This window comes from Artemia franciscana, chromosome 17, assembly GCF_032884065.1.
Source record: "Artemia franciscana chromosome 17, ASM3288406v1, whole genome shotgun sequence".
NCBI classification, from domain to species: domain Eukaryota; kingdom Metazoa; phylum Arthropoda; class Branchiopoda; order Anostraca; family Artemiidae; genus Artemia; species Artemia franciscana.
In genome coordinates this window covers 19,964,110-19,982,560 of record NC_088879.1, presented here as the reverse complement: position 1 = coordinate 19,982,560, position 18,451 = coordinate 19,964,110, and the positions used below count along the sequence as shown (strand labels likewise).

Here is an 18,451-nt window from a genome sequence, read left to right as displayed (position 1 = left end):
AGTAAAATATGCAGTTTCGACGATTGTCATTGCAGTCAAATCAGCGAATTGCGGCAAAAGTTTGGATTGATGCGTTGCCAGCTTTTACTAACTTATCAACATACTTGGTAAATGTACAATCAGGCAAAAGCAAAACTCTAAAGGATTTTTTATGACAAAGCAGCTAGAAATGGCGCTGAGTGGGGGGGGGGAAGGATTCTCGATGGCTTCTTTTAAGGGAAAAAACGTGATGGTATTCGACTGGGAGCTATTGAGAGTCAATCTATATTCTTTGTAATCGTAAAAGAAGGAGTCTAGGAGGTCATCACTGAACTGCTTTTCTATCACTTAATTAGCTACTAAATATTTAAAAATAAAACCGAGTTCATCTCCATTTTTGAATCATTCATCAAGATATGCTAGCACAAACTTGATCAGGCATATAAAGATAGAACCGGCAAGTTCGGCTCCTTGAAGGGATCAGCAGGTTATGTTAGTCATTCTGAAGTAATGTCCCCTTTAATCAATGGGTGTATGCACTGCATTCGCTTCAAAAAAAAAAAAAAAAAAAAAAAAAAAAAAAAAAAAAAAAAAAAAAAAAAAAAAACTGACAGAAGCTGAGCTAGAGAACGTTTGCTGACACCCATAACTTTTATGATCGTGGCCGCAAGAAAATTAGTTATGAGGCCAAATGCTTTCTGAAAGTCGGCTGAAAGTACAAGGTTGACATGAACTGCTACAGACCACAGAACTGAAAAAAAAAAAGGCTGCAGCGTTGATCCGAAACAAAATCAAAGTTTAATGCAAGAGCTACAGAATGGGACACCTTGTACGCATTTACTCTGCTTACAAAATGTAAAAGATCCAGTAGCGAGACTAAATTTTAAATGGTAACAGCAAATTTAAGTTACCAGAATGGTGCGTCAACAGATATCTAAAACAGGCTATGACCAGATAATAGTTATTCTTAAATAACGGAAGGCACTCATCTAAATCCCATCTAACATCTATAGCATTTTTGGCAAAGCGAAATCAGATTTAATCTGTTGAATCACCAACGCGTAAGAAAAATACACGAAAAGTCGGAACACTTATGAAAAGTCTTATATGTTTATTAAGGTCAAAGATTTATATTGCAGTTAAAACCAATAAATTCCAAATGTTTTGAACAACATCACTTTCAACAGTCAAACTAATTTAAATCAAACAAATATTTGAACACATTTAACTAACAGTTGAATCAGACTGCATTATCCTTCATTAAACGAGCTTTTCTTTTATATTCCAAGTGAGTTTTCCGTGCACCAACAGTAATACCAAAAATATCCTCATGGTAACGGCCGCTATTCTAAACCAATACACAATTAATTAGAAACACAGCAATTCTATACTGAAACATCATAAAAATAGATATTATTTCCCTTTCTTTTCTCTGATAGCACAATAGTTGCACCTACTGACAAGTGGCTTTAAGACATATCGACTGATCTTGAAATATGACTATTCCCAAGTTCGATACGACAGCTTGTGATATACTTCTACCCTTGAAATACCATTGAGGAATATAGTCACCTTTATACATACACAAATAGAGATACACAAAAAAACTGTTCTTGACATAAATGGTTTCACTCTCAAGCAAAAATAAAAACAGAGAGAATTACAAATTTAAAAGTATCTCTGATCCCAGATAACTAGGAGTAGAATAAGCGTTAGGAGTGAAACAAAAAGCTTTTTCGTAAAAAAAAAATTCATTCAATAGCGCATACCTAAGTAATACTGCAGATAATATAACGAAGAGGTAACGAAAGCCAAGAGCCCATATGGCACTTGTGACGAGAGATCGGATCCAGTCTGGTTATGTCAATCACGCATCTAGAACTTATGCTTATTCTCGAACTCGTCAAAGCACTAGAAATCTCCCAAACTCCCCCAAAGAGGTCAGATCTGGTCCGGTTATGTCAATCACATATCTAGAACTTGTGCTTATTCTTTCCATCAAGTTTTATCCCGATCTCTCCACTCTAAGCGTTTGCCAAGATTTCTGTTTCCCCCATTCACCCCTCAAATGTCCCTGGATCCGATTCGAATTGAAAATAGAGCATCTGAGACATAACATCTTTCTATATATCAAGTTTCATTAAGATCTGATCACCCATTAATGAGATAACCATACCTCAATTTTCACAATTTATCCCTCCCAACAGCCTCCCCCAGATGGTCGAATCGGGGAAACAACTATTATCAAGGCAATTTCTGCAGGTCCCAAAATACGCCAATTAATTTTCATCGTCCTAGCTCCTCCAGAAGCACCGAACTCGCCAAAGCATTGGAAATCCCCCCCAGCTCCCCAAAGAGAGCAGATCCGTTCCGATTATGTCAATCACGTACCGAGGACTTGTGCTTATTCTTCCCACCAAGTTTTATCCCGATCTCTCTACTCTAGACGTTTTCCAAGATTTCCGGTTTCCCCCTCCAGCACCCCCCAGTGTCGCCGGATCTAGTCGGCACTTGAAACAAGGGATCTGAGACAAGAGATCCTACTGCATATTAAATTTCATCAAGATCCGGTGACCCGTTCATAAGTACAAAATACCTCATTTTTTCTAATATTTCCGAATCAACCGTCCTTCCACTCCCCCCCCCCAGATGGTCGAATCAGGGAAGCGACTATTTCTAATTTAATTGGTCCAGTCCCTGATACGCCTACCAGCTCTCAGCGATCGCTATATTGATCACGTATCTAGTTTCGAATCTTCTTCATGTAAAAATTGGGGTGGTCCGGGATTCGAGCCCGAGACCTCTCGCACCCTAAGCGAGATTCATACCACTAGACCAGCAAGTCACACTATCATTCTTCTCAACTATCTCGTTTGCTGGTGGTCGACTCGGTGGACCGACCATTTCTAATTTAATCTGGTCTGGTCCCTGATAAGCCTGCCAACTTTCATCGTCCTAGATTATCTGGAAGGGCACAAACTAGCAAAACCGGGACCGACAGACGCCCACCAGACAGACAGACAGACATGCAGATAGATCGACGGACAGAAATTGCAATCACTATACGTCACTTGGTAAATACCAAGTGCCATAAAAAGCAAGTGTAGCTACAGAAAAAAGGTTAATCATTTGATGTCGGACGGGCAGAAAATTGCACACGTAGATGAATAAGAGAAACAAAAAGAGGAACTTGTAACCAGTTAATCCACACACGCGTACCTACACATATAACCCTGTGTTTTAGTTTTGACTCAAGATATCTTGATTGTTTATTTTCCCATGTTTACTCTGCTCTTGTGAAGTTTTAAGTTTTCATGTAAAAATAAATTGCAGTGTATTCTCTTCTTATTTTGTTATACTTTGCAACAGTCATTTTCGCATATACATGGGATAGATATGAATTATTATCATTACAATACAACTTGTATTTCAAATAACAACCAGGCCAAAAAGACAGGTTATTTAAGAGAATTTTATTATATATCAAAGATACATTACTTTTATACTAAAATCACCAATTAAGTTACTAGTACGATTGTTCCTATAGGACAGTAGTTTATAATCTTTGAATGCATTTTATTTTAAATTCATTTAGAAATATGTCTTTGTCCATACCAAAAATTTAATACTAGAATGAAAACATGTTTTAGTAAAGATTTCAAGGAACCGAGTTCTTTGCTTTTGGAATAACACCTATACATACATTCAAACAGGAGGTGTTTAATTAAAAAAGAGCCAACCTTGGCCCTTGGAAAACTGCAAAGTTTACTTTGCCCAATAAACGAGTCAATCAATGAATACACGTGTTTGAACTAGATGTGATGATCCTTTAATTTTTAAAGTTTCAGATTTAAATATTTTTGTCCCTTGAAATGTTCAGAGGCCAAAGTGATTTGACCAAAGCGACTTAGAAAATAACAAAATAAGAGACATTATTATATCGATCTTGATGATCCAAATGACGGGGTAAAAATAACTTCAGGATTTTTGTTTGTTTGCGCATCTGTTCCAATAGGGACAAGGTCTAACAGCTCATTTAAGTATAAAATTAGTAAAAATGGCTACTGAAAAATTAATAGTTACTATGTTATTATTGTTATGTAATTTTTAATAGTGAAATATTTGGCTATTTCTCGTGCCAAATGCAGTGGCTATATATCATTGTATGTTTTTTTAGCACTTGGTACAGCGTTCCTATCAACAAGAGTCGAAATTTCACTCAAACTATCCCGATCATATTAGCTCCAACTCGTTACATATTCATGTCCACAGATATTACACTGCAATGGAGGGACAATCCAAATAAATAACAAAGCTAGGAAGAAGTTATTCAGCCTAAAAAAATCTACCAAAACAACATTAACCCAAGAAAAATACTCCATTATTCAAATACAGTCCAATCTTGTGTAATTTACTAGACTATTATTTTCTCAAGGGGTGCAAACTCTCAAGACAACTCCGAAACCATGTTTCTAATCGCCATTCTAATTAAGCAAACTCATTAAAAGTATACTTCAGCAACACTGTGTGGCCAGGCAGGCAGGATTTCCCTTTCAAAGATACAATTAGGAACTTATGATAGAGAAGAGACCCTAAACCATCTCAGAACGTCAAAAGAGCTCCAGCCTTTTATACCCAGTCTATCCTCATGTCAAATTAAGCTTAAAAATAGGATTTTAACTGCCAAGCAGTACTGAGGTAAAAGACCAAAAATCCATCTTTTATAAATATTAACATTTTACGATTTTATAAAGATACAATTAAATTTACACAGGTAAATTTAGTATTCCTAGACGTAAACCTACATTGAAAGTGCAAAAATTCTGGATGCCATCTTGATAAATAGTTTGTCTTGAATCCTGAAAATTCTAGTCTTTGGATCTAGGACCTTATCCTAGATCTTAGGATCTAGAGTACCGTCTCACCACTCACAAAGAAGTAAGAGTAGTAATATGGTACCCTCTCACTAAAACATCAGCCATATTCCGTCAAAGCTTAGGTCCTGTACTAACAGGGAAACTATTAAATTCAGTGCACAGCTGTGTCGTTTACTAGGCTATTATTTTTTTAAGGGGATGCAACTCTTCAATTTCACCCTGAAGCCATGTTTTCAGTCCCCAGTCAAGCAAGCTCATGAAAAGTCTACTTCAGCATCAATATGAGGACAGACAGGCAAGCTTTCCCTTCCAAGGATGGAGGTAGGAATTTATGACAGAGTGTATGACTCTAGACCATCACACAACATGAAAAGAGCTCCGGTCTTTTATACCCCTCGGCCTATCCTCACGCAAAATTAAGCTTAAAATATGATTTGCAAAACAACTGACGTGATAGGGGTATTTGAATACTATTTTCAACAAATAAGATTCTATAACAAATATTAAAAATTATTAAGCAGTTTTTGATCGCAAGCCTCTATTACTGATACATGGGGAATTAAAAGAAAGTGGCAATAAAAGTCAACGTAACATCTCATGCTCACTCATGCACAAAAGGCAATATGAAACGTGATTTTATGCTTTATGAAAGACTTTTGCTGTATGAAAGAGAATATTTAAATTGTATCTGATGCTGGAACTTACAATGAGGTTTTCTACAGCCGATGCAGCTTCATCCGCGTTGATACTTCCATATTCTTGAAATATTGAAACTATAACCGATTTGACATCATTCGCCATGTAAAAATCTCCACATACATAAATATGACCGCCATGACTATCCAACAATTCATAAATACGACGGGCGTTGGCATCAATCATCATCTTATGTTGTACAAATTCCTGGATAAAAAATATAAATAAATCCAAACATGGTTCCATCTACAGTCAATTTGACGTTAAGTGAAAAACAGCAAATAAACAAAAGAAGAGTCGAAACTAGTAACGATAACTTCTTTCCATTAGACATGCAAGTGCCTTCACAAACAAAACTCAAACTGATTATTACCTTTTTTTCTAAGTCTGACTGCTACAAAACAACTATTATTTTTCGCTATTTCCCGAGCTGACCCTTAATTTTTTTTTCCGATAAATTTTTTCAATTTACGAAAACGAAATTTATTGCACATACTTTATTTTAAAAAAACAAACTTTACGTTGAAATATATCTAATCATTCCATTTGATTCGGCTCTCCGCATCATCACGCATGCTTGTAGGGTAAAGGGATAGGCTTGAAAGTTATGCATTCAAACTTTGCTAAACAATCCCACCCAATCACGGAATTTGATATACTTGGCACTCCCAGAAAAGCAAGACACCAAAGAAAGTAAAATTAAGTATAGTTCTAAACAGGCAAAACCCAAGGAAGAAGCTTTCGAGAACGCCCTTTCCCCCGAAACATTTTTATGTTTACTATGGAATCTATTACCCAACGTTTTCCATTAACTTCACTTTTTTTTACCCATCTTAAAAGTAAACAAAAAAATTTTGTGAACGTACCTCTGCCAAGGCCAGATTAAGGCTTTTTCACAATTTGAGAAAAGGAATGAACTCTATGCACAAAAAGAGAAAAAGTAAAAAAAATCTCAAGACAGCACTTAATCTCTCACAATTACAACTTCTCGGGAGTAGGCAGTTGCAGCAAGCTCAATAGCGCCCATATTATGATATTTCCACTTCTCCTCTCTGTAAAGATCTAGTTCTTGGGTTCTATATCCTCCATAGAAAATAGCTGCGCCCAGATGTTGTCCAACTAAAATTATATTTGGATTTGTCACTATTGATGTGTTAGCATTATTACAAATTGACACAGAGCGAAATGAATCAGATCAAAAGTAACAATATTAGTCAACAATGAATACCAGCTTTTATCCCAAGTAATCTACAAAGATAGTTGAAAAGGTCGAAAAGTACTCAAAATGGTGAAATAAAAAAAAAGCGAGTATCATAAAGATTTTTAAGATTAGAAATTTTCACAATAAGACACATATTTGTGGCCCCGTTTCTTAATTTATCTAGAAAGGGGACTTTGGGCCAATTTGAGGTTTGAGGCTTTGACCCAAACATTGAATATTGAAATTAAGCCCAAACAGCTTGGGTTGGATGAAAAAAAAAATTAATAATGATAATAACAGACTACACCTTGTCTGCTAAGTCTGGACCAATCTAATAGGAGATATTGTACAGTTTCTCTAACTTCAAATCTTGATATAGCTGGGGAATAGCCTATGGTTATTAACTAAAACTATTTAATTAGACAATTCTTGAAAAAAGTAAGAAATAACATTAGTATATAATTCATAAACTGACACCGAGCCAAAGGCTGACAACTTCTTCAAGGCAAGTAAATCGAAAAACAAAAACAAAACAATATTAGCCAACAACAGACATCAGATTTTTTCACAAGTAATTCATAAAGACAATGGAAAAGGTCGAAAAGCATTAAAAAACACAACATAATAATAATTAAAGAAAAATGATTTCCAAAAATAAGATGAAAAAAAACAAACATATTTTTGGTTGCCTTTTTTTTTTGGATTTCGACATTTCACAGCCTCTTTCTGAAACCATTCCTGAAGTTCTTCTGATTTTCTCAAGGCTCTCGATGATCGATCATAGCTGTTAGATTATATAAAATTACCTTTCATCAGTTCTGCCCGATGCATCCAGAAAGACCTGAATGGTGCGATGCCTGTACCTGGTCCTACCATTATAATTGTTACAGTTGGATTTTCTGGCAAATGAAATCGAGGCTCACTAAAAAACAAGAAAAAATATTTATTGTGTTTTTTTATATAAAAAACTTTGGCTAGCTCTAGTCAGTTAACAGTAAGAATCGTTTCTATTCGGTGTTTTAAGTTGCTTCAACACTAAGTACGTAATTTTCTCTGTCAAGTGTCACAATAAGTACAACCTTTCAATTTTATACAAGTTTTATAAAATCACCCCAATCTTCGTCTAAGTCATCACAAATTAACTGTTCAAAAATTTGAATGTGTAATAGAGATAGAGGTTGAAGCTAGCATAAAGCATGAAAGGCTTTCAGGGTAAAGTTTATAAAATATTGTCTTCACAGTTAATCACTTGTTCATCAAGAAATTCAATTTTGTTGCTGCTATATTGACTTTTACCTAATGCAACATAAACTTTAAGAAACTCAAATTCTAAGTTGAGTTTGAGCCTACTTTACATAACATTTGTTACGGAAGAAATTTTCGCCGTAAAGTAACTTTCACATTACGTACATAATAGGCCATGCTAACTGGTGAAGTTACGTTACGTGTAACCTTTCACACTTAAACAAATCGAAAATTAGTGGGGTAACGCAAAAAGTATGTAGCCATTATTTTCATCGTTTAAGGTCATTGCAATTATCATATGCACACTATAAAGAAATAAAAAAATGCAAAATAAAAAATACAAAAAAATATAAAGAAAATAAAAAATGCAGGATAGAGATAAAAGATTCAAGCTACTATCAAGCGTGAAAGGCTTTATAGAAATTTCAAAATTTATCGATTGCTCATTCAGAGATTCTGGGTCTGCAAAATTTTGCATCAACCCACAAGAAATCAATCACTGTTATAATGAACTTCCTGAATTTTCCAAAAAGGATTGCTTTTCAGCTAGTATTGATCCCATGATCCCAACGGATTTAGGCGGCTAGATTTTTGCACCCTAGATATTGAGTAATACAAATTATATAAATATATATAATTATATAAATATATATATATATATATATATATATATATATATATATATATATATATATATATATATATATATATATATATATATATATATATATATATATATATATATATATAATACATATATAATAAGCGTAATCTAACATAATAGAATATACGATCCGATATACACCCTCCGAATAAACGATCCGTAATAGAAAATACACCCTCAGAACAAACAAATTCGAAAACACGTAGAAGTTTTCCGTGTAAACACAGATATTCGTCTTTTTTTAACATTCGTCTTTATAGCAAGAGAGTAAAGTGGTAAATAATTTTTAATCTTACTGGTCATGGAGTAAGAATCTAGCGTAAGAATATATATTCTATTACGTATAATAAGCGTTACGGAGTAAGGGGAATCTAGCGTAAGAATATATAATACATATATATATATATATATAAAAGACTCACAGGGGAAAAAGGAAGAGACAGAGGGAGCAAACCAATAGCGAGAAATGAGTATCAAAAACTGAGCAAAAGTACGACCAGAAAGACGAGACCGATGATGGAGATGGCATATCGAAGGTCCACGTAGCACTTAAGTCATGGTATCTTCTGTATACTATTCAGTCTCACTTAAAAGTACAAGAAGAAAAAACATAAAGTACATCAAAAAGCTGTTCAAATCCTCCAGTAAAAGCAATAAAATCGAACTTGAACCCATTAAAAGCCAAAGTTTATATTATTCCATAGAAGAATAACTTTAGCTCAAAGTTTGACTGATTACCAATAATATTGGCTCACGACTTGTTTTAGAGATTAACCAAGGAACCGAAACAGTCAATTTGCAAATGTTTGACACTAAGAAACTGCAATATACGTTCAGGGAAGTATATGCCAAAAAATTGTGCTCCAAAATTGAGACAAAGCTCATCACTAAACCAATGAATTCACATTTTTGCATTCATTGATGTTCACTTCTTAGAATTACCATGATTGTAGTAAGAATAGTCCTTGGATGATTTCCATGAAAGACAACCTCCCTTCCCTTGTCTACAGGTTTGACTTAATAGAAACGGTTTTGCTTGATCAATTGACAGCATAAAATATAAAGATAAAAGTTGGATTTCTCAAAATACCGATTACATGAAACTTTATAGTAGAACACAATAAATATTATAGACACAAACCTCCTGAAGAAGGCGTTTACGGTTGATCCAATAGTAGCTTGATTCAGGTACATTGAACAGAGACCATTTCGAGATGAACCATCTGGAAAAAAAAATTGTAATAAAAAAAAGAGAAACATTTCTTGGCCCAGGCGTTAAGACGCAACAAAAATGTCATTTCAAGAAGGAGGCAATTCATTTCAGGGATGAGGTCCAACCATAGAAAAAAAAAAAGAGTTCTAAAGGAATTTCTAATGGAAAAAAGTTTGATTACCTCCACTGCTAAAACTTTTGAGATTTTGCGTTATTGTTCACAATAAAACTGAATCGACAATAGAATAATCGTTATTGGGAAATAGAACTGGATGCATATCCGACATTGAATTCATACGTGTAATTGGCATCATTCTATGAGCTTGGCCAGAGTCAACTCAACTCCACATGAGAAATCTGGGGAAGGTAAACAAGAAGGTGTGTGAAATTAATCAACGCGTACTATGGAAATATACTATGTTTTCTATATCCGAACTTGAGCATGCTAGACTTATTAGAGTAATTTATAGGGAATTAAATTATATCTTCAAATTAAGGTCATTGTTTAAGCTTGTCTATAAAACTTTATTATTACATCTTATCAATTGAAACTGTGCGTAATCAGAAATTATTAATGATGTCCATTTCAAATGAAGTGACCATTAATCATCTAACTAACACTACAAGCAACATGGACTGGTCAGTTTTTGTATTCAACAAAGTAGAAAGAAAAAATTCATAGAATTTCCATCAAATTGACAAATTCATTCAAGAAGGCCGAAAGCCCGGGCAAAACGAGTGGAATTTTCGAGGCCCAAAGGCCAGAGCTACCTTTTGAATGAAAAAAGGGCTATTTGAGAGGGCTATCAAAAAGCTAATTAAGCAGACGGTTTAGTTTTTTGTCTAGTATTTATTTTATATATATAAAGTTGGGTACGCGTGCTTGATCACTTTACAATAAATTTACAATTATAGCTCTAATCATAAATATTTTAGAGCATTTATAGAGAACGCCACTTAAGTGAGCCAAGCCTGTTTCTTCCAAAAAGGAATGTAAGAATTGATTATTTACAAGATAGCGGGTTTAGTATAAGCAAAAAAAAAAATTAAATAGGTTTTAATGGTTAGAAATCTTATCCGATCAATAGGTTTTATCTTTAGTAACTTAAATAATTGAGTCCATTAGCCGGTACGTATTTTTCTTCTTATTTTTTTACGCGTTTCACCTTATTGAGCACTGAATTTCACTCTATTTCAATGATGAAATTGCTCACCCTCAGTAATAAATTTGACAGCCCCAACAGTTAGATCCACACAGGTTGGCGAACTCAGCAAACAGGAAGATATAGAATAAAAGCGTGGCTTCATTAAGGGGAGTTGTAATGATGAGAACTTCAGCGGGGATACTCAGTGATGAAAATTCTTCAAGGAAGCTCAGTACGGTTGGCCATTTGGAATGCTTCCACTGCTCATACCTCCCCACATCCTGAAATAAATTGTACGTAAAACTGTTAATTTGGCAACATATTTCAAATCCTAAGAAATAGCATTACTTTTTTTTAGCTGTGCACCGAAAGCAATTAGAAAAAAGTAAAGTATATATGGCGGCCGTACAGCTTAGCGTCTTGATTCAATTTGCATGATATACCCAGGTAAGTTATTTCTTAAAGTTTTCGATACGTTAAACAAGAAATACAGCTACATCACCAACTCTTATCACTTTCAACTCTTAGCTTTTGATTCTAGTCCTTCAATTTTACAAGTGAACGAAAATCAAACATTTTTTTTTGCCTCCTCAGCTCCCTTGCTCGAGGGCATTCCGTGTTCATTATCAATTGTAAGACTGGAATTAATTCAAAAATTGTGCATTATTTCTTTTAATGCTACGCTCTGACAAGAGTTCATCCACGACAGCCAGCGAGGTGTTATATTTGAAACGGAATTCGAGTCATATTTTATAAAAAAACAATCATGATTTTTATTTCTTTTTCCTCAATATCACAAAATCCCAGGTTTGCCTCATTTCTATTTCTAGATTCGTCTTGTCACGACAGCAAATTCAAATTTTTTTGGTTGTTCCATGTCTACATAAAATACAAGGATTTTGCCTTAGAGAAGAGAGCATTAATTCGAGAAAAAACACAGAAACAGAATTATTATGTGGAAAATAATGCTAATTACAACAAATGCAACGAAAATGTATATATTTGGATCCTGAAGATCTATACACTCCCCTCCCAAATTGAAAAAAAACATTAGCCGTGCCAGCAAGCACCAGGCAAGACACCATATAAAAAAATAACGTAAAAATAAGTTACCCAAATCAGACAATAACAAGTTCTGTTTTTGTAAAAAAAAAATTAAAAATAATAAAACAAAAATAAAATTTATCCTTAACAAGCCAGTCCGGCTATTTACAACACTAGACAGCACTTGCCCCACTTACCTAGGCTTTGTGGTACCAACATTACAATTCATAAAATAACATAATGGAATAAAGCAGAAGTACAAGCATTAATTAGGAAATATTACCAGCAATAGTCAACATTTCCTTGTGTATCATCAAACGGTGAGTCTGTTCAAGACTTGGGATAGGATTTAGCTTCTGAATTACCTTCGATACCTTTTCATCTGCATTTTCTGAAATTATCCCAAGATGATCACCAGGCTCGAACGAGACAGGGTTATTCAAGCACAAATCTTGCCAAGATATGTACATGCATGTATTGAATCAAACACAAAAGCTGCAAGGCCCATGGCTAAGAAAGCACGAGCCGAAAATTTAGGAAATCCACATGTTCTTTTGCAACATGGTTATATTACTTCAGTGGTTGCAGCAGCAGCTGCAACCAAGTAAAGAGTGAACCAAACTCCTCAGCAACTGAGAATGAAAGAAAAGTCTTTTGAACAGGATTGTCAAATCCAAAAAGAGATTCCTATTTGCATCTGGTCAAAAATGGTAACTATTATCCCATTTAGACACAATAGTAAAAATAATTACAGAAACTAATTGAGGAATTTCAATAAGAATCCAAAAACCTTCGCAAACAAAAGCAGATCGAAACAAAAGCTAAACCCTTAAAATCATCATGGTTCAAAGCCTTTGAACACTGGATTTCACCCTCATCCGCCTTCCCTTCACCCTTTTGAAAACACTGTCCAATAAATATACTCTAGCCGAGATGGTGTTGATGAGTCTACTTTATTTTATTTTTCTCCTACGATAGCAGGCCGCCAGACTGTTATAGTTAGATGTTTACAGGGCTTAACGAAAGCTAATACTTGCACCTACGTGCTATTTTTACAAACGGCACAAGAGTTAAGTCCCCAATGGCACCAAAAATGACATTTTTTGTTGTCATTTCTGTATACGTCACAGATATCTACTCACTGCAAACAAAGCAGCAAGTTTAGAAGCTCGAAACCCTTCAAAAACAGCGGCAGATCAAGATGAAATTGCACCCTCCGAATAAACAAGTTCGAAAATTCGTAACTAAAGGTTTTAATCCCCACCCTGTGAACAGATGAAAATCATACTGTAGCCAGGATGGCAATTATGCATAGTTTTGTCTCAAACTTCTTTTTCTTTTTTTTCTTTTTTTTTACCATACAGTAACAGAAATTTGTATTGAAATTCATAAACGTAGGAGTTCTCCGTGTAAACACAGATATTCATCTTTTTTTAATATTCGTCTTTATAGCAAGAGAGTAAAGTGGTAAATAATTTTTAATCTTACTGGTCATGGAGTAAGAATTTAGTGCAGGCAGTATCAAATGCAAGAGACAGAAAAAAGATCCACCATCAGAAAAAATAAGAACAGACAACATTATAAAGACGATTTAACCGAAGGTGTTACATCAAAAGAAGATAAATAATGACAATCTCCCTGAAAATTGACGCTATTAACAGCAAATAGGGAGAAATCCTAGAGAGGGATTGCTTGTTTATAAACCAAATATATCAACGGTTCAACATTTTACAAACATAATGCTTCAAGCGAAGATTATGTTTAGATCACATCTTTAGGCTTATTATCGGGCCTATTATATAGGCTTACAAGGGATCTTGAGTGGCCCATAACTTAGCATTAAAATTTAGCTACCAAATTAAACTCATCCAGTGGTGTCACTTGCGGAGACAGTAGCAAAGCAAAGTGGCTTACCCCCCCCCCCTACGCATGATTATGCTTCCCCTCCCCTTATATTGATTTTTTTTTGGTATTTCCATTAAAAAATGGTCTTATTGCCCGAAACCCTAAAATGGTCCGAAACCCCTATTATCTAAATGGCCCAAAACCTCTAGAGTTTGAAATATATATCCTCCCAAATGTAATTTCCTTGAACTGACACCACTAAATACGTCTCAGCTATTCCTAATGGAGCCTTTGAGTTGGTAAAATGCAACTTTTCTAGTAGATCTAATAAACGACATTAAAGATATGGGAGGAGGAAGTGGCTGGCTAGAAATTTAATGATCTTTTTTGGCTTGATTGATTCTTAGGCTTATTTTGGCTTATTTAGGCTTATTATATAGGGGCACGTCCAGGTTTTGTTCGGGAGGCGGGTTTACAAAAAAAAATAAAATAAAAAACGGATCAAACATTTTTTATATGCATATTTGTTGGGATTTAAGTAGGACAAAATTTTGGGGGAGGGGTTTCAAACCCCCTAAATCTCCCCTGGATACGGCCTTGTGCAGATATTTGACTTTTTGTCAAGTTGTTTAAGAACAACTGCTCAAATACGAGAGCCGTGTGCTAACTAAAAAAATTAGCGCAAGTTTTTGGTAAAATGGGGTGAAAATATATGTCCTACTTCTTGCCTCTTTCAAAATTTCCCTAAGAAATTACATGAAAAAAATAATGCAATTTTTTCACATAAAGAGTCATATGATCCCCTGCATCTTGAAGGAGTTTTAGATAAAAAAAATCCAATTCCTTATGAAATATTTTTCTATACAAAATAGTAGTAGTAGCAGTAGTTACGAAAAGAAATTTTCAAGAATTTCAAAATAGAGCTTCTAACCCTTAACTTTCCTCTTCCTTTTTTTTAGTTTTAGATTTTCGGTCAAGAATTGCCAAATCGTTTTTAAAATAGACACTATTAGGAAGAAACGATAGAATTTAATACAGCTTAAAAAGAAGACAAGCAGTTTATAGCACAAAAATAAGAAATATCAAGTCTTCCCCATTTACTATTTGAAACTTCAATTCAAAAGAAGAATACTGAAAATAAATGAATAATAAATAGAGCAAACAATGTCATTTGAAACGTGCTCCTAGGGTTGTTACATGATCTCTAATTATTCATTAGAGTCATTAATTATAAACAAAGATAGCGTAACAGGATTGGTAGAATGTTTAATACCGTTTATAGTCAATATATATATCGACAAAATCCATCTTTAAGAAATCAAAATATCAACTGATTGGAGAAAAAAAATATATAGTATAAACACTGCAATGCTTTTTTCCAATTACTAATATTAAGATTTCAATTTTTTCAATACTTCTAGAAAGCCCTTCGGTCAATTCTCTCTTAATCAGTGATTGAAGTAGGGGAATTTAAGCTATGAGCGTAATTAAGCATCCTCGCAGAAATTTATTTTTCAAAGTGGGCAAAAATTTTGGATAGGAGTGGGGGGAAGGGATTAAAGGACACAGTAAGAAGCAGCTGAGACGTGTAAACAATATAGTGATTTGTGGGAAAGCTCGATAAATGTTTGAAATTCCAAAGTGAGGAGGAGGGACCGAGGCACCACTAACGCTATATGTCCAATATGTACTTCTATTTTGGAGAGCGGGGATGGGAGAATAAAAGAAGATAAAAGAAAGGAGGCCAATTGCATGATAAACACAGGAATAGTAGGAAGCTCGCAAGAACTCAGTAATTTCCAGGGGGAAGGGCCAAGGCACCACCATAAAAGCCTCCATATATTTCTATTACAATGAATAGAAATTAAAAAAAAAACGGGTTTTCAAAATATTCAAATATAACAAGTATAAATTCGAACAGAAACATGTTTCAGCTATATATGCAGAGATCGGTGACAGGCGCCTCATTTTGGACACAGTTCTGTGATTAGAGATATTTGCATATACACGGGGCCAAAACTGACTTTTACCCATAAATCTTGTTTGAGGCAGATTTGTTTTTACTCGATCCACGTGTGTCTTTCTGACATTTCGCCTGCTTTAGACTCTAGTTATTTTTTCAAATATATCCCATCCCAATGAACGTAAACGTGCACGCCAGTTTAATATTCCTTGTCAAAAATTACAATTGTTCCTAAATGTTAGGTGAAAGAGGGAAGAGAGAGAAAGAGAGAGAGAGAGAGAAGAGAGAGAGAGAGAGAGAGAGAGAGAGAGAGAGAGAGAGAGAGAGAGAGAGGAGAGAGAGAGAGAGAGATATGAATAATAGAGAAAGACTTACCCAGCCTCTCTGCTACCAGCAATTACTTCATTATATGTCACCTTGAGAGGTAAAACTTCTCTCCCAAGAGATTTGGAAAATCTAGAAAATTATACATCTTTTAAATAGACACTCGCTGGGGAAAATATCTGATTTTTGATACTCCAAGTCATTTGAACTAACTTGACCAGAAAGCGGGGTATACAGTATTTTCCTTCAATTGGCGTTAAAACTTTATGTTACTTAAAATTGTTTGCCTTTCGTGGTAACAGAATCCACCGTTCCAGTTCGTGGTAACAGAATCAAAGTAAAAAGCGACCCGCGACAGTAGCAATCGAAGCCCCAAAAATTAAGATTTTAACAACAAAATAGATATTTAAAGAATCTGCCTTTTATGGAAATTCTGAATACATAAAACTTGTTGAGTTTCAAGGTGACTGAGATATACATTAAATTAAAAGTAAATTTCAAAGAAGAGAAAAAAAGGACCTTACGAAAGTGGTCCAATCTTCCATTTTTTTTTTTTTTTTTTTTGGTCTCTAGATGGAACCAACTAATCTTTTTTTGTGTGTGTGTTAGCAAACATCCAATTCCTCCCATTTTCTGCCATAAAACAACACTTTTTACCTAACTGGTTTCCAAATTCTATCAAGCGGACAATTTTTAGATAGCCAATCCATGTAGAACTGTCGAGTTGCTAATTAATATCTTATTTATCTGATTTAGATTGCCTTCCGAATTTTCCTAAAAATTCATTGGCTCAAAACCACCGCTTCCGTTAGACCAATGTTTTGATACAATCTCCTGTTTAGCTGTTTTCGTCTGTTGCTTTGGGAATTGGTACTTCTGTCTCGAGAAACAAAAAAAGCAACAAACGAAAGTTCTTTTTAACGTGCATGTTTGATCTTCACTGGAAGACGTACAAGGTGACTTGCTGAAGAAGAAGAGAAAGTTTTAAAAAACTACCGCCAGGCAATTTATTGTAAAAAAAAACACCATAAAACAAGGTATGTTGTTTTTCAATTGATTAATCTCATACGAGACAAATAGAACTTTGAACTACTAGAACTTGAAGTTGTTCTGATGAGTTTCTTCAAACTAGTATTTAATAGCCATTCTATATTTCGACAAAAGTCTCCTTGTCTGAAAAGCTTCTAATTTGAATAAAATTACAATATTGTGCCTGTGAACCATTTAAACGGAAAATGCCGCCGAGTTTTAATTGTCGTGCACTTGGGCCATGAAACTTTTATGGCACCTTTTGGCTTGAAGTGAGGCTATTTCAAAATCCATTTGAAGCAGTTGTGGCCAGTTGCTTGGATAAAATCCAGCTTCGAGTTTTTACCAGCTTTTGCCCAAGGAAGAGTTTTCTAATGTCAAAGCTTTGCATCAGGGTACCTTTCAATCTTTGGAAGAATATATGTGTGAACACATAATTTCAAGGATGAAATACATAAAGAACAATTTGAGAACTAATTTGTCAGACGATAATCTCAGGTCGCTGCTGACGTTGGGAACGTCAAACCTAAAGCCAGAAATATCTACTCTTTTGGCATCCAGGAAACTGTTTCACCATTTCCACAAATATAGACGTCCATGTAGAGTGTATCAATGTATTATTAAACAATATTAAATATGATGTTAAGTTGCTCTAATGTTTTAAACTTTCTTCCATCGAGGAGAAATAAAGAATCATTGAATAAAAAGAAAGACCAAGAAAGTTGGGGAACATGTAAATATCACCTTTCGAAATATTTTTCCATCTACTTTGTGAAGAAGAACTGCTACAATTCAGATATAATAAAGACGGAGACAGGACTCCGTCTTTACGATATATTTTCTTCTTGGAATTTACAAATAATTCAAAAACTTCGTATGAAACAGCTAGCCTAATAGAATAAAAGGACAATATGCAACTTACACTCTGTGAAGTGAGGTCCTTCAGAAGCATCTACAGAAACCAATTTCATATTTGATTAAAAAAAAGGCTAGCAACAACAAGCTCAATGGTTAAATTTTTTATGACCTGTTAAATTCAATAGCTTAGTAATTTCATCCCATTATTCCTTGTACTGACAAAACTCAGTTCCTCAAGGAATCTCTCTTCGAGCCCAATGAATTGTATCATTCACCCCAGTACCTCCAAGACACAATTAAGGTACAACTCACACACCGAACAGTAAGTTTGGCTCAAAAATTACAAGTATCTTCACATAAAGAAAAGA

General features: G+C 34.6%; 2 protein-coding genes across 2 annotated transcripts in view; both read right to left on the bottom strand.

The window, feature by feature from the left end:
- LOC136037973 (diacylglycerol kinase 1-like) overlaps nt 1-18,451 on the bottom strand; it is a 229,362-nt gene that overhangs the window by 56,272 nt on the left and 154,639 nt on the right. The window lies entirely within an intron of this gene.
- LOC136037616 (nitric oxide synthase-like protein) lies at nt 6,491-16,308 on the bottom strand. Its single transcript, XM_065720332.1, has 5 exons — nt 16,248-16,308; nt 11,090-11,301; nt 9,804-9,885; nt 7,560-7,675; nt 6,491-6,671 (listed from the first exon to the last, which is right to left on the bottom strand). Exons 2-5 carry the CDS (start codon nt 11,181-11,183, stop codon nt 6,517-6,519), a joined length of 447 nt encoding a protein of 148 aa, XP_065576404.1. The 5' UTR covers nt 11,184-11,301; nt 16,248-16,308; the 3' UTR covers nt 6,491-6,516.

What these genes read in the sequence shown, in the direction of transcription:
- LOC136037616 (XM_065720332.1), bottom strand. Translation starts at nt 11,183, where the DNA reads ATGAAGCCACGCTTTTATTCTATATCTTCCTGTTTGCTGAGTTCGCCA. An exon ending in GTAAACGCCTTCTTCAGGAG is followed by an intron (nt 7,676 to 9,803) that starts GTTTGTGTCTAT and finishes CTTGTTTTTTAG; the next exon opens with TGAGCCTCGATTTCATTTGC. An exon ending in TCGGGCAGAACTGATGAAAG is followed by an intron (nt 6,672 to 7,559) that starts GTAATTTTATAT and finishes ATATAATTTTAG; the next exon opens with TTGGACAACATCTGGGCGCA.